General features: G+C 44.7%; 1 protein-coding gene across 23 annotated transcripts in view; it reads right to left on the bottom strand.

Annotated features, from left to right (window-relative positions):
• The window catches only part of LOC138748900 (activating transcription factor 7-interacting protein 1-like), a 135,337-nt gene that overhangs the window by 59,564 nt on the left and 62,955 nt on the right, over positions 1-12,818 (bottom strand). For all 23 annotated transcript variants that reach the window (XM_069909782.1, XM_069909807.1, XM_069909805.1 and 20 more), the window contains 3 exons: positions 7,320-8,431; positions 567-617; positions 26-171 (listed from right to left, as the gene is read on the bottom strand). In XM_069909782.1, the coding sequence (XP_069765883.1) occupies positions 26-171; positions 567-617; positions 7,320-8,431 (1,309 nt within the window). Of the gene's footprint in view, positions 1-25; positions 172-566; positions 618-7,319; positions 8,432-12,818 lie in introns of those variants that run through there.

The raw sequence follows: 12,818 nt of genomic DNA, 5'->3' as shown, positions 1-12,818 counted from the left end.
TAACGGTACAGTACAGGTCACATACTTTCTCCAATGAGTGACGGAGCTCGCCTTGGGCAGTGATCTTCACTTTTAAGGCTGCTTCATATTCATCCCCAGAAAACCGACAGCGTTTTGATATACTACTTTCCATGTCTTCGGACCTGGACCTCTTCCGTGGCACTATTTCATCTGTAAAGAAGGAAAAAAATTTCCTTTTTCCTTTAGTCACAACATCCTATCTTCCAAAATTCATCATCATTTATGAACTGTTAATCACAGGAATTTCTCAAAGTCATTGATCAGAGATTAATATCAGTGATAATATTTAACTTTTCTCATGAATACTGTACAAGTTGTAAAAGTACTGTAAAATTGTGAGTCAATTATATAGGGATAAGGTTTCTGGGAAGAAAGAGAGGAAAGTTATTTTGGTAGCTTATCTTTAGGATGGTACACTGAATATATTGTCACTGTTCTACTATCTTGGGCTGATCCTACAGCCAGTTATTTTATATCCCAATGTAAAAAACAGACAATCTACATCAATTATGTGCAACATTTGCCTCCAATTTTAAAGCACTTACTTGGTTCTTGCTTTTGTCCTGTATCAGCTGCCTGCTCTTTGTGGTTTGCATCTGAGAAGCAAAATGTCAAAGCAGCTAATGAGTTACTTTATAATCGACCAATACTTCATCTATCTTGATTTATGCATTTTACATCTGTGATAGAAAATGCTGAAGAAATCCATCAGCTCTTATCCAGATTAATCCCTTGATTATAGCAAGACAATCAAGGTCAAAGAGCAAAATTAAAGTTAACCATACCAAAGCCAGACGTTAAGCGAAGGATCATAAAAATAGTTGGAATGGAATGAAATAAAATAATGAGTGACGACTCAAGTCAGTCCTATGAGCCACAAGTATTTAATTGGAAACCATCTTAGTTCAAATCCCACCAGCTTCTTCCACAATATTTAGATTTTACATCTTCACTAATGGATTTTCAGGACCAATATCTGCAAATATTGGCCCTCTTCTTCACTTACAATTTCCAGTAACTGTATTTCAGTTCCAGCTCTATTCAATATTTTATTTAATCTTCCACATGCCTTCAAGATTTCCTCAGCTGACAGCTCTGTGTCATTTAGTTTCTCTCAGTCTCTACTCTAGACATTTTTTTCCAATCTCCTTTTCCTCAATTTTTTTAAAAATGTTGTGATGTTGAACCTTTCCTCGTCCTGATGAACTGACATTTCAAGTTTCTCTTTCCACAGATATTGGGCTTCTAATATTCTTTTGCTTTTATTTCACTTCCAAGATTTCCTTCCAAATAATACACCTATTACATTAATAGATACTCCTCATAGTTCAAAATCTCTGACAACTTTATGGGAGCACCTGTGGCGGCGCAATCTCTCATGACGAACCGGCCCCATGTATAACGCCACGTGGCGGGGCAGCCATGGAAAGATGGTGCTGTCAGGGTTTTCTCCTCTCTCTGCCTCAAGTCTCCTGCCCAGCGCGCGCCGGGGGCAGCGATTTATGATGTCAGAATGCATGAGGTGACTGAGCTGAATTTGAATAAAAACAGTCGTTAACAACTTTCAATGTGGTGGCCGAGTCTTTCTTGGCTGTGTCCAGCACTGCATTGGTGACCCCGTTGAGCCCAGACGCCTCTCTGGTCTCAAGAACATGGATCCAGCAGAGATCAACGGTGTTGCCATCAAACCGCCCCCCATTCTGGAACCATCGCCCGCGTATGTGGTTCGGGCAGGTGGAGGCGCAGTTTCAACTGAGGAACACTTCAGCAGACGCAACGATGTTCTACCACGTCGTGAGCGTGCTGGACGAAGAAAAGGCAGCCAGGGTGGACGATCTAATACACAACCCACCGGCCGAAGGTAAATATCCTGCCCTCAAGAACCTGCTCCTTGGCACTTTCAGGCTCTCCCCTCAGCAGCGTGCCTTCAGGCTCCTGCACCTCAACAGGCTTGGGGACCGCACACCATCGGGCCTAATGGACAAGATGCTGGCTCTGGTGGAGGATCACAAACCTTGTTTCCTGTTCCGTCAGATCTTCTTCGAGCAGATGCCTGGGGACATCCAACTACTTGCGGATGAGGACTTCACGGATCCACTCTGAGTCGCAGCCCGAGCGGACACCCTCTGGCGCACCAAGAGGGAGAATGAAGCAGCCCTCAATCAGGTTGCGCGACCAAGAGCCAGCTGGCCGCAACACTACCCCAAGCACAAGCCGGAGGAGCACCATTCCACCTGGTGCTTTTATCATCAGTGCTGGGGAGCGCAAACTTGTAAGTGCCAACAACCATGTGACTACAGGGGAAACAACTCGGCCAGCCACCGTTGATGGCTGGGACAGGCTCCTTCACATTACCGACAAGTCTACCGGCCAACGTTTCCTGGTGGACACAGGAGCGGACCTGAGCGTTCTGCCTCCCACTGCACTCGAGACACACACCCAATCTCATGGTCCCACCCTGCGGGCAGTCAACGGTTCCGCCATCAAGTCCTTCGGTACCCGCAGGGCGCAGATCCAGATCAGGAATGAGAAATTCAGCTGGAAGTTCGAGTTAGCCTCAGTGAGTACTGCGTTATTAGGGGCCAACTTCCTGAGGGTACACGGACTGTTGATTGACATGAAGGGCAAGAGGCTGGTCAACGCTCACTCCTTCTGTGTGCCTGGACGCCATGAACACCTGCAGACCCGAGATCGCTGCCATCGCCACTTCCAGGGATGAGTATTCGAACGTACTCAATGAGTTCCCCACCATCCTACAACCACAATTCAGCGCCACCTTACCCCAGCACTGGGTATACCATATATCTCCATGCAGGTGCCCCCGCTGCACGCTAAACCCAGACGACTTCCGCCCGAGAAGCTGCAGTTGGCAAGGGAGGTTTCCCGGCTGCAGGAGTTGGAGATCGTTCGTCGCTCAGACAGCACCTGGGCATCCCTCTCCACATGGTCCCCAAATCCTCCGGGGGCTGGAGACTATGCGACGATTACCGGTGTTTGAATGACATGACCACACCAGACAGGTACCTGGTTCCATTCAAGACTTCTCAGCCAATCTCCACGGCGCATAAGTCTTCTCCAAGGTCGATCTGGAGTGGGGGTATCATCAGATCCCGATCCACCCTGAGGACATCAGCAAGATGGCGATCATCACCCCCTTTGGCCTCTTTGAATTCCTGCATATGCCTTTCGGCCTCAAGAACGCGGCCCAGACTTTTCAGCACCTCATGGATGCAGTGAGTAGGGACTTGGACTTTGTGTTTATCTACCTGGATGATATCCTTATCGCCAGCCACAACCACGAAGAGCAGAAGGCCCACCTCCGTACCCTGTTTGCCCGACTGGCGGAGTTTGGCCTCACGATCAATGTGGCCAAATCCAAGTTCGCCAAGCAGACGCGGCAGTTCCTAGGGCACACCATCTCGGCAGCAGGTGCTGCCCCAGCGCCAGAGAAGGTTGCAGCCATCCAGCGGTTTCCCCAAGCCAACCACCTTCAAGGGCCTGCAGGAGTTCGTCAGGATGTTGAATTTTTATTGGTTCATCCCTGGCGCCGCCTGCACCATGCGACTGCTGTTCACGTTGTTTGCTGCTAAGGAGAAAGTCCTGACCTGGTTGGAGGAGGCAGAGACAGCTTTTACCGCAACAAAGGAGGCCATCGCCAATGCAACTCTATTGGTGCACCCACGCCCAGAGGCACACAAGGTGCTCTCGGTGAACGCCAGCCACGGCAGTAGGGGGCGTACTCGAGCAGTGGCTCAACGGAGAGTGGCGCCCGCTGGCCTTCTTTAGCAAACAGCTGCACCCGCCGGAGCTCAAGTACAGCACTTTCAACCGGGAGCTCCTGGTGCTGACCCTGGCCATCTGGCACTTTTGATACTTTCTGGAGGGCAGGCCCTTCACGGTATTCACGGACCACAAGCCCCTCACACAGGCACGCGCGATGGCCAAAGATCCATGGTCGGCTCGCCAGCAACGCCACCTCTCCTACATGTAGGAGTTCACCACCGACATCCGGCACAGGGCAGGCAGATGCGCCCTCTCATCCAGCAATCAACGCTCTTGCCCCTGGCCTTGACTACACAGAGTTGGCACAGGCCCAGAAGCTGTACGCAGGCTCTCTGGACTGCCATCTCTGGCCTCGAGCTCCAGGACATTCAGTTTCCCAACAGCTTGGACAAGCTGCTCTGCGACGTCTCCACCAGCTCGCTGTGCCCATTAGTCACACCGCAGTGGAGGTAGAGGGTTTTCAGCTTAGACAATGACCTAGCCCACCCCTCGGTGAAGACTTGGGTGCGAATGGTGGCAGAGCGGTTTGTGTGGCACGGGCTCAAAAAGGAGGTGGCCAAGATGGCGAGGAACTGCACCAGGTGCCAGGCCTCCAAGTTCCACCGCATATGCAGGCCCCAATCCAGCAATTCGACCCGGCAGTGCAGAGATTTCAGCACATCCACGTTGACGTCGTAGGTCCCCTGCCGGTGTCCAGAGAAGCACTGTACCTTCTCACAATAGTCGATCGGACCACAAGATGGCCGGAGGGTGTTCCCACCAAAGAGGCTTCCGCAGAGACATGCACCAAGAACCTAGTCAGTCATTGGATCGCTAGGTTCGGAGTCCCAGCACACATCACCCGTGACAGGGGTGCCCAGTTCATCTCCACGCTCTGAGCTCAGCTGGTGAACCTCCTGGGCTTTAAACTCCACCACACCACAGCCTACCACCCGCAAGCAAATGGTTTGGTGGAGAGGTTTCATCGACATATGAAATCCGCCTCACCGGCCCAGGCTGGGTAGACGAACTGCCCTGGGTCCTCCTTGGTATCGGAACAGCACCCATGGAGGACCTACAGGCGTTTTCTGCGGAACTGGTCTACGGCGCACCTCTCTCGCTGCCCAGTGAGTTCTTTGGCCTGGAGCCCAACGTCACGTCCGAGCACGCAAACCTTTTGGCAGATCTCCATAAGAAACTATCCTCGCTAGCCCCCCCGTCTCCCAAAGAGCTGGACTCAGCGGAATTCGTATTTGTTCGGTGCAGCCCACATACGGCATCTTTACAACACCCGTACGAAGGTCCATACAAGGTCCTCCAGCAGTCCGGGAGGAGTTACACTTTGGACACGGGGGTAAAGACGAACTTTTCACCGTGGACAGTTTAAAGGCGGCGCACTTAGCCCTATCATGGCCGGTGCAGGCGGCCATGCCCAAACCCCGGGGCCGCCCGCCCAAGCAGCGAAACGCGTAGCCGGTTCTGGGGGGTGTTGTGTGGCAGCGCACTCGCTCATGACGAACTGGCCCCACATGTAATGCTACGTGGTGCTGTCAGGGTTTTCTCCCTGCCTCAAGGCTCCTGCCCAGTGCGCACCTGGGGCAGCGATTATGATGTCACAGTGCACGAGGTGACTGAGCTCAGGCTGCCCTTAAAAGGGCGCGCGCTGAATTTGAATAAAGACAGTCATTAATGACTTTCAATGTGGTGGCTGAATCTTTCTTGGCCGTGTCCAGCACTACACACCCTCATTATATGGACTGTAGTAATTCAGTACAGATCTCACATCTTTCCCAAAGGTAAACAGGAAGAATAATAGTAAAAACCCTCTGTTATCTGGAATTCAAGCAAACCACAAAAAAATTGCAGAAAGTAAATAGGTAAAAAACATGGAAGTTTAAAATTGGCTTGCCTCACCGTTAGTTCATCAATTCACACAACTGGAAAATTCCCATAGGTGCTAATCTCCACAGATGATGCAAGCCAGGGGTTTTACTGTACATTCTCACTCACTTTGCCAGCAACATAAATATTCCAATTAATAAATTTAATTTTTTTAATAATATGCAGATTTTACAGTTGTATGCTCAACTAACAAGGATGAAGGATTAATTCAGGTCTGTGGATGAATGGTCTTAAACTTTTTTCTTTCCGCTTAGTGGATGTCACAGTGTAAATCCTGCTCTGAGCTTGCATATCAAACAGAGGCTTAAAACAAGTTATTTCAGATGTCATCGACAAACTTTAAAAGTCAGTAAATTTTAATTAATCAAAACTTTTCTGTCATTGCCAATCCTAAGTACAATACAAGAACAGGAGTCGGCCCGTCAAATCTGCTTCAGCATTCAACAAGGATGTGAGTGATCTCGTCATGGACTCAACTTTACTTACCCACCTTTCCACCATAATACTCAATTCCCCAATGATTCAAAAACCTCTGTGTCTTTCATATATTTATTGAGGCAGCTTCTACTGCTTCCTTTGGCAAAGTATTTCACAGAGTCAGTACTCTCTGAAACAGTTCTCATCAGTTGTAAATCTACTCTCCAGTTTTAGCCTCAGCCACCCATGGAAAAATTTTTTCCTGCTCCCATCTCATCATCCTTTCATAATTTTATGTCTCCATACGATTCTTCCAAACTCCATTGAACAGCAGGTGACTTGATTTCTCCACAAGCTAATCCCCTCATCTCCAGAATCAACATGGTGAACCTCCTCTGCACCGCCTCCAAAGACAGTACTATAAGGAGAGCAAAACTACACCCAGTATTCCAGGTGCAGCCTCACCAACGGCATGTACAATTGCAGCAGAGCCTGCCTGATTTTAAATTCAATAGAGTAAAATCCCTGCAATTCAAGCAATGGGCAAAAAAAAATTCCACAGGTAAATAGTTTAAAAAAAAATTATGGACATTTAAAATTGGTGCACCTTGTCACGCAATATGTAGTCTCAGGCAACTGGAAAATACAATTATCTAGCATCTACCAATTCCCAAAGATGCCAGATATCAGGGGCTTTACTATTCTTCAAAATAAACTTTTTGATTCCTTCAAAAAGATATTTTCCCTCTTTCTTGCCCTTCATCACTGAACTCCAGAAAAAAAAACCTTTTCTCCTCCGTGCTACCAATCTATATCCTCATGAATGCAAACACCTGCAAAGTGAAATTCCTCCTTTTCCATCCTTAGAGACAAATTACAGCGAGTCACACCCATTAGAAAATAGGCAACCCAGTTAGTGCAACATTGTTTCAGCACCAACAACTGGGGTTCAAATCCTGCACTGTCTGTAAGGAGTTTGCACGTTCTCCATAACTGCCTGGGTTTTCTCTGGGTAGCTGGGTAGGTCATTTGGGTGGTTTGGGTTCGTGCGCCGTAAGGGCCTGTTACCGTGTTGGATGACAACACTTAAAATTTAACCTCTATTTACAGTGGGTATTTATATGTGATCACATTACTAATAGATGAAAGGGCAAAGCGTCCCTTTAAAATTTGAGGCTGCTTCCAGCAAGTTTGCACAAGATACCGAGCAGACATACCTGGACTATCATTTTTTGGTACCAGCTCTTCACTTTCTGTTTGTTTCTCAATTACTGGCTCATCTTCCTCATCAGATAAGACCAGAAATGCCTCTTCAGGCAAATTGCCGTTACATTCCTCTTTCATTGGAGAACCATTGGGTGAAGTGTCCATTTGTTCTTCTTGCAATGGATTGTCCTTTGGCTTTGGGGATTCTACTCCAGGAACAATTTTTTGCTCGCTGGATAATTCACTGTCCATTTCTGGGGCCAATTTCTCCAAAATCGGAATTATTTCTTCTATCTCTAGTTGGCTGCTCTCAACTGATCTGTTGTCACTTAACAGATCTTTTGTTGGACTTTCACTTGCAGCCTCTGGACACTCCACCTTAGAGCTTTCACAATCATTTTTTTCCTGCACAGATTCTATGCTACTTGTAATTGCCTCTTCACTAATACCATTTGAACTTTCATTGTCTTCCTTTTCTCTCACAGAGGAAGAAGAAGACAACTGTGACTTAAGGCTATTTTCATCTGGTACATCAAGACACCTATTTTCATCTGCAGAAGGCGGCGTCCCTTCTTCTGAAAGGCTCTGGGGATCCGTACACAATTTATGTGCAATTAATGAATCCTCCTTCAACACAACAGGCTCTGATTCCACAGCATCATCTCCTTTACTCGCATCATCATTTAAAACTTGCTTTGTTGCATTCCCCACAAGTATCGGTTGGTCTTCCGCAACTGGGGGCAGTGGGTCCATCTTCTCCTCTTGTGGGATGAAGTCCTTATCATCATTAAGACATTTTTCAGCAAGACTCAGTTCAGGTGTTTGTGTGACAGCAAGTTCATCCATAGCATTGCCCTGTAATTCCTCTGGACCCAGCTTCACATCATTAATGCTATCAATGTCTGTATCATCCACGCAGTTGGTACTGGATGTTTTGCTGTCAGAATCACCATTCTCATGTTTACCGTTACACAGTTTAGTTTTGGTTTCTTCACTTGCTTTTAAAAGCTCATCTCTGCTTTGATAAATAGCTTCTAACTGTTGTCGGTCACTTGCGCGCATGGTTTTTCGGGCCTTGAAAACTTTTCTTGGATGCTCTTCATTGGTATCCATCTCAGAATGTCTGAAAGAGAAGGAAGAAGCCATGAGCTCTGACTCAGTGACCTAACAGATCAGGCTATAAAGTCACTGACTACTGATTTGAGCCACAGTAGCAATTATTTATACCAAACACCATTCAGCACCAATGGCAAATGAGCAGCTAAACACCATCCACCACAAAGCAGCCCAAGTGATTGACATCCAACCCTTCACCTTATATATTCTCTGGGTCCAACACCAGCACCATGTCCTCCAGCCACAACATATACTCTACCATCTCACCCAGGTTTGTTTTAACAGCAACACCCAAGCTCTCATTCTCTGCCTAATGAACCAATAGAGACTGCCTCATTAAATGCATTTAAAACTCAGATCAATTAATGTGCATAGAATGATTAGCCATGATCTTGTTATGATTTCCTCCATGTGTTGCAGATATATCGTGTTACGAGCCCAGAGGGCCCCAAAATCCAGCAGCAATAGATATTCACCAAGACAAATAGTTCCTTAAACAAGAGGTGCTTTTAATTATCTTTAAACAATAAAACAGGATCACAGATCAACTTATCACTATTAACTTAACTAACCTAACTTAACCCCCTTCTAATTCTAAACTCACATGTATGTAATATGTGTGTGGGTTTAGAAAAGTTCTTTGGTTCACTTCTCATTCCTCCAAGTTCACCGGTTGCAGGCAATTCTTATACTGTGCACAGAATTTAATATTTATAAAGTTCATCAGGCTTTGGTGCTTGAAAGGTAAATGGTTATCATTCAGGAAGGTTCTTGTTGGTTTTCATAGAGATTTGTTTTTCATGGGCACAAATTAATCCCTTTTAATCAGCCACGTCAGTGTCTTGCCGAAAAAATTTGCCCCATCAGGGTTTTCCAGATAATAACCACAGAGTTCCTTTTTGTTTCTCTTATTTCAAGTGAAACATTAGGAAGCCAGTCCTCTCCTCTTGCATGAACCACAAGGGCTTTGACCAGGCTGAACTAAGCACTCACAACCTGTCTTCTAAATGGGGTTTTTCCACAAGCTCTCCAGCTTGTCCTGTGCCAGTCCCAGCTGCTGCTGTAGCACTGCAAAACTGATCTCACCCTCTCCGAGAAAAAAAAAAATCTGTCTGACTCTCTCTGCTTGCAAAAACCACATGTCCCTCTTAGAGCAGCAAGCTGCACTTCCAGGCAGCCTGCAGCTCCAAACTACTCCTCCGATCTCTTTCATCTGATCCTTTTCAAAACAATAATCCATTAGTAAAGTCTCCTGGGCACTCCCCAAAGTTTTTGCAAAGGCCCCCAGGAGCCACCCTGTCTGGCTTGAGCAGAGCTCCAGTATTTTTAATGGGATGTGTTTTGAAGTGCTTGTATGTGCCCCAATTTATCTCCCAAAAACATATCTATTATACGATACAAACACAACAATCTGTCAGAATAGAAACATCATTTGATGATCGTATTTTAACTTAAAATGGCCTCCTGAACTACCATTCCCACTTTCTTGCCCATCTAGTATTCATCTAAAATCTCTCACTGGGCCTCTATTGTGGCCCCAAACTCTCTATTCTAGCCTCTTTGCAGTAAGCTCATACGGGAAACTGGTGATTTTTGTAAGATTGTGTTTTCAAACATTAGTTTTGTTTTGGGGGCCAGTTACATTGTGGTACAAGCTTGCCTAGGATGGGGTTTAATAATTATTTTTTTATATATAAATATTCCAAATTGAGGAGAAAGGATAATATTGTTCAATATGTTATAATGTTATATGTTTCATTATGTATTACAATATATTGATGTTTCTGTTTTTACTATTCAATTATGTATTCTATTCTCCTTGTATTGTTTACTTATGCTTAATAAAAAGATTGAAAAGGCCCAGTCATTTTCAAAGCATGCTTTGCTCTGAATTCCACAAAAATGGCTGGCCATAAGAGCTGCTTCAAGAAGATGCTTTCTCTTCAGCCGTCAGAATGGTTCTCTTTGCAAAATCACAGTGTCTTTGCAAATGTATCGAATTCAGGAACAGACTGTGATAAACCTTCCCTCAGTTCTTCCAATATATAGAATGACCATTAGGCTATGACCTGTGTTGTGCTTATGTGAAATATTAAATGTTAACTGTGACCATTCAGTCCCTCCTGTCTATACTATCCTTTAGTGATAAGCCCATTTTACTAAAACTAATACGTAGCTGTTCTCAACAGGACCCAATTCCAAAATAAATAATTGAATAATTAGGAGAAAATTCATGACATGTTCATAACAATATACCTGATTCTAATTTGGCTGTAAAGGTTCAGATTTATTCTCAAAGTACATACAGATCTCATACAACCATGAGATTCTTCTTCCTGTGGGCCAGGCAGAGTATCTACTTAACAGCAGTGAAAAGTATGCTCAAGATACGTACTGAGAAATGTAAACAAGAAAAATGCTCAAGATATGTACTGAGAAATGTAAACAAGAAAAATGCTCAAGATACGTACTGAGAAATGTAAACAAGAAAAATTGCAAACAAACGGTGCAATTGAGAAAATAAATATTCAATAATTAAAGTAAGAGTCCTTAAATGAGTCTCAGATTGAGTCTGTTGTTTAGGAGTCCTGATGGTGGAGGGGTACAAACTGTTTCTCTACCTGGTGGTACATTGTTTCCAAAAGAGGTACATTTTCTATTGGGAATAAAGCAAGCCCACCCCGTCTCCCATTTTAAATCCCTCCTTAATTTAGGATCAATTAGTGTCTGAAGATTTCTTTCCTCAATTGCTTTTCCTCATTCAAGTGTCAGGTTGATGATCCATCTAATTGCTCAGCTCCTAGCCGAGTTTCAGTCCATGAAAAGGCTTTATTGGTTGCTTAACTCATGCCACAACTGCCCTGGATGAAATATTTTCTTCTATTCCCACAAAAATATTTGTATTCTGTAAACAACCCATTTTGCCCTTTAGTTTCTCAGGAGAAAAATTAAATTGATGCAATTCCATCCGTTTGGTTCTTGGACACGCTTGCACAGGCCTTGCGTCGGGCAGTAGAGAGGCTCGAGAAAGATTAGCGCACATTTCTGGGGGCCAGAACGGGGAGCAAGAAGAGTGTTGTGGTTAATGCGCATGCGCAGGGCTGGAAGGAGGAGCAGAAAAAGCATCATGGTCATCGGCAGGGCAGGAGTGAATTTAAAAGTGTGGGGCATGTTGAGGGGAGGTTGCTGGGAGGAAGAAAGGACTGGTTGGAAAAAATAAAATATTGACACAGGTTTTTTGCTAAAGACAAATCAGCTTGTACTTAGCAGTTGCTACAACAGATAACCCCGTTGGTTCACAGCACCTTCTAGGTAAAAATGGAAATGTCTAATGTTAAAAGCTTTAGAGGAGTAGTCGTGAAAGTCAAGCTTGAATTGTATTTAGCAGACGCTACAGTTCCACTATGGATCTGTATTCTTTACAGCCAGATAAATTGCTAATATACTAGTTCAAAAAAAGTGCAATGGTTTAAAAAAAATGAATAACCATACACTAGTCTACAGCAGAACTCTTTCTGTAAATGCTCATGTTACAAAAAAGTGTCCATAACCACTTAGACAGTTTTAGACAAAGCCCCAGGAAGTTTGCTTGGCTGACATGGATATTTGGGGGAGGGGGGGGGGGTCAAGGGGATTGTATGTTTTGCATGCATTTATGATACTAGCAGCAGGGTTAGTGTGTATAAATGTCAGCGTGATTATCTGCCTCTATCCACTATAAATTATCATCTAATACTCCACCTCACCTTTTGTATGTGGTTTACACATTAATCATCTTTAACCACTACATTTATTAATCATTTTAACCATTTCAACATTATAATGTAACTAATTCTCATTTAATGATAAAAAAGAAGGAATGTGGTATTAATATGAATAAAACCCAAAATGGAAGCCTGATGCTTGAAAGATTAAGGATCCACCAGGAATGTGTTACAGACTGGTACAATCTTTGGGTGGTACCAGCAGATGACCTTGGAATGCAGGCAGTGCAAGATAAGGGATGTGTGCTTTTGCTGAGTGTGGAGTAATTGTAACTCAGTGTTCTGAAACAATATATTATTCAACCTTGATACTGGGATATAGGGGAGGGAGGAACAAGAGGTGTTACCTTATATGTAGAATAGGGATGTAATCTTTTAGTCTAACTTGTTTACTCAAGTGTATAAAAGTTGATGCATCGCTTTGTTTAGCAGGAGACCGCTTTCGAGGCTGAAAGCAGGAATGGTTCTCTTAGATTAATAAAAAGTTAACTGAACTAGTTCTGTGTGCTATGCTTGATTGCATCGGGAGCAATGGAAACCTACTACAACAATTGTCCTGGGTGCCATAGTCTGGCCACCCCTGCTCTAGTGGTACACTATTACCCGGCTGAGAGAGCACAGGTGAATATT

Source organism: Narcine bancroftii, chromosome 13, assembly GCF_036971445.1.
Source record: "Narcine bancroftii isolate sNarBan1 chromosome 13, sNarBan1.hap1, whole genome shotgun sequence".
Lineage (NCBI taxonomy): Eukaryota > Metazoa > Chordata > Chondrichthyes > Torpediniformes > Narcinidae > Narcine > Narcine bancroftii.
The sequence above is the reverse complement of the archived record's forward strand: the minus strand, read 5'-3'. Positions and strand labels throughout refer to the sequence as shown.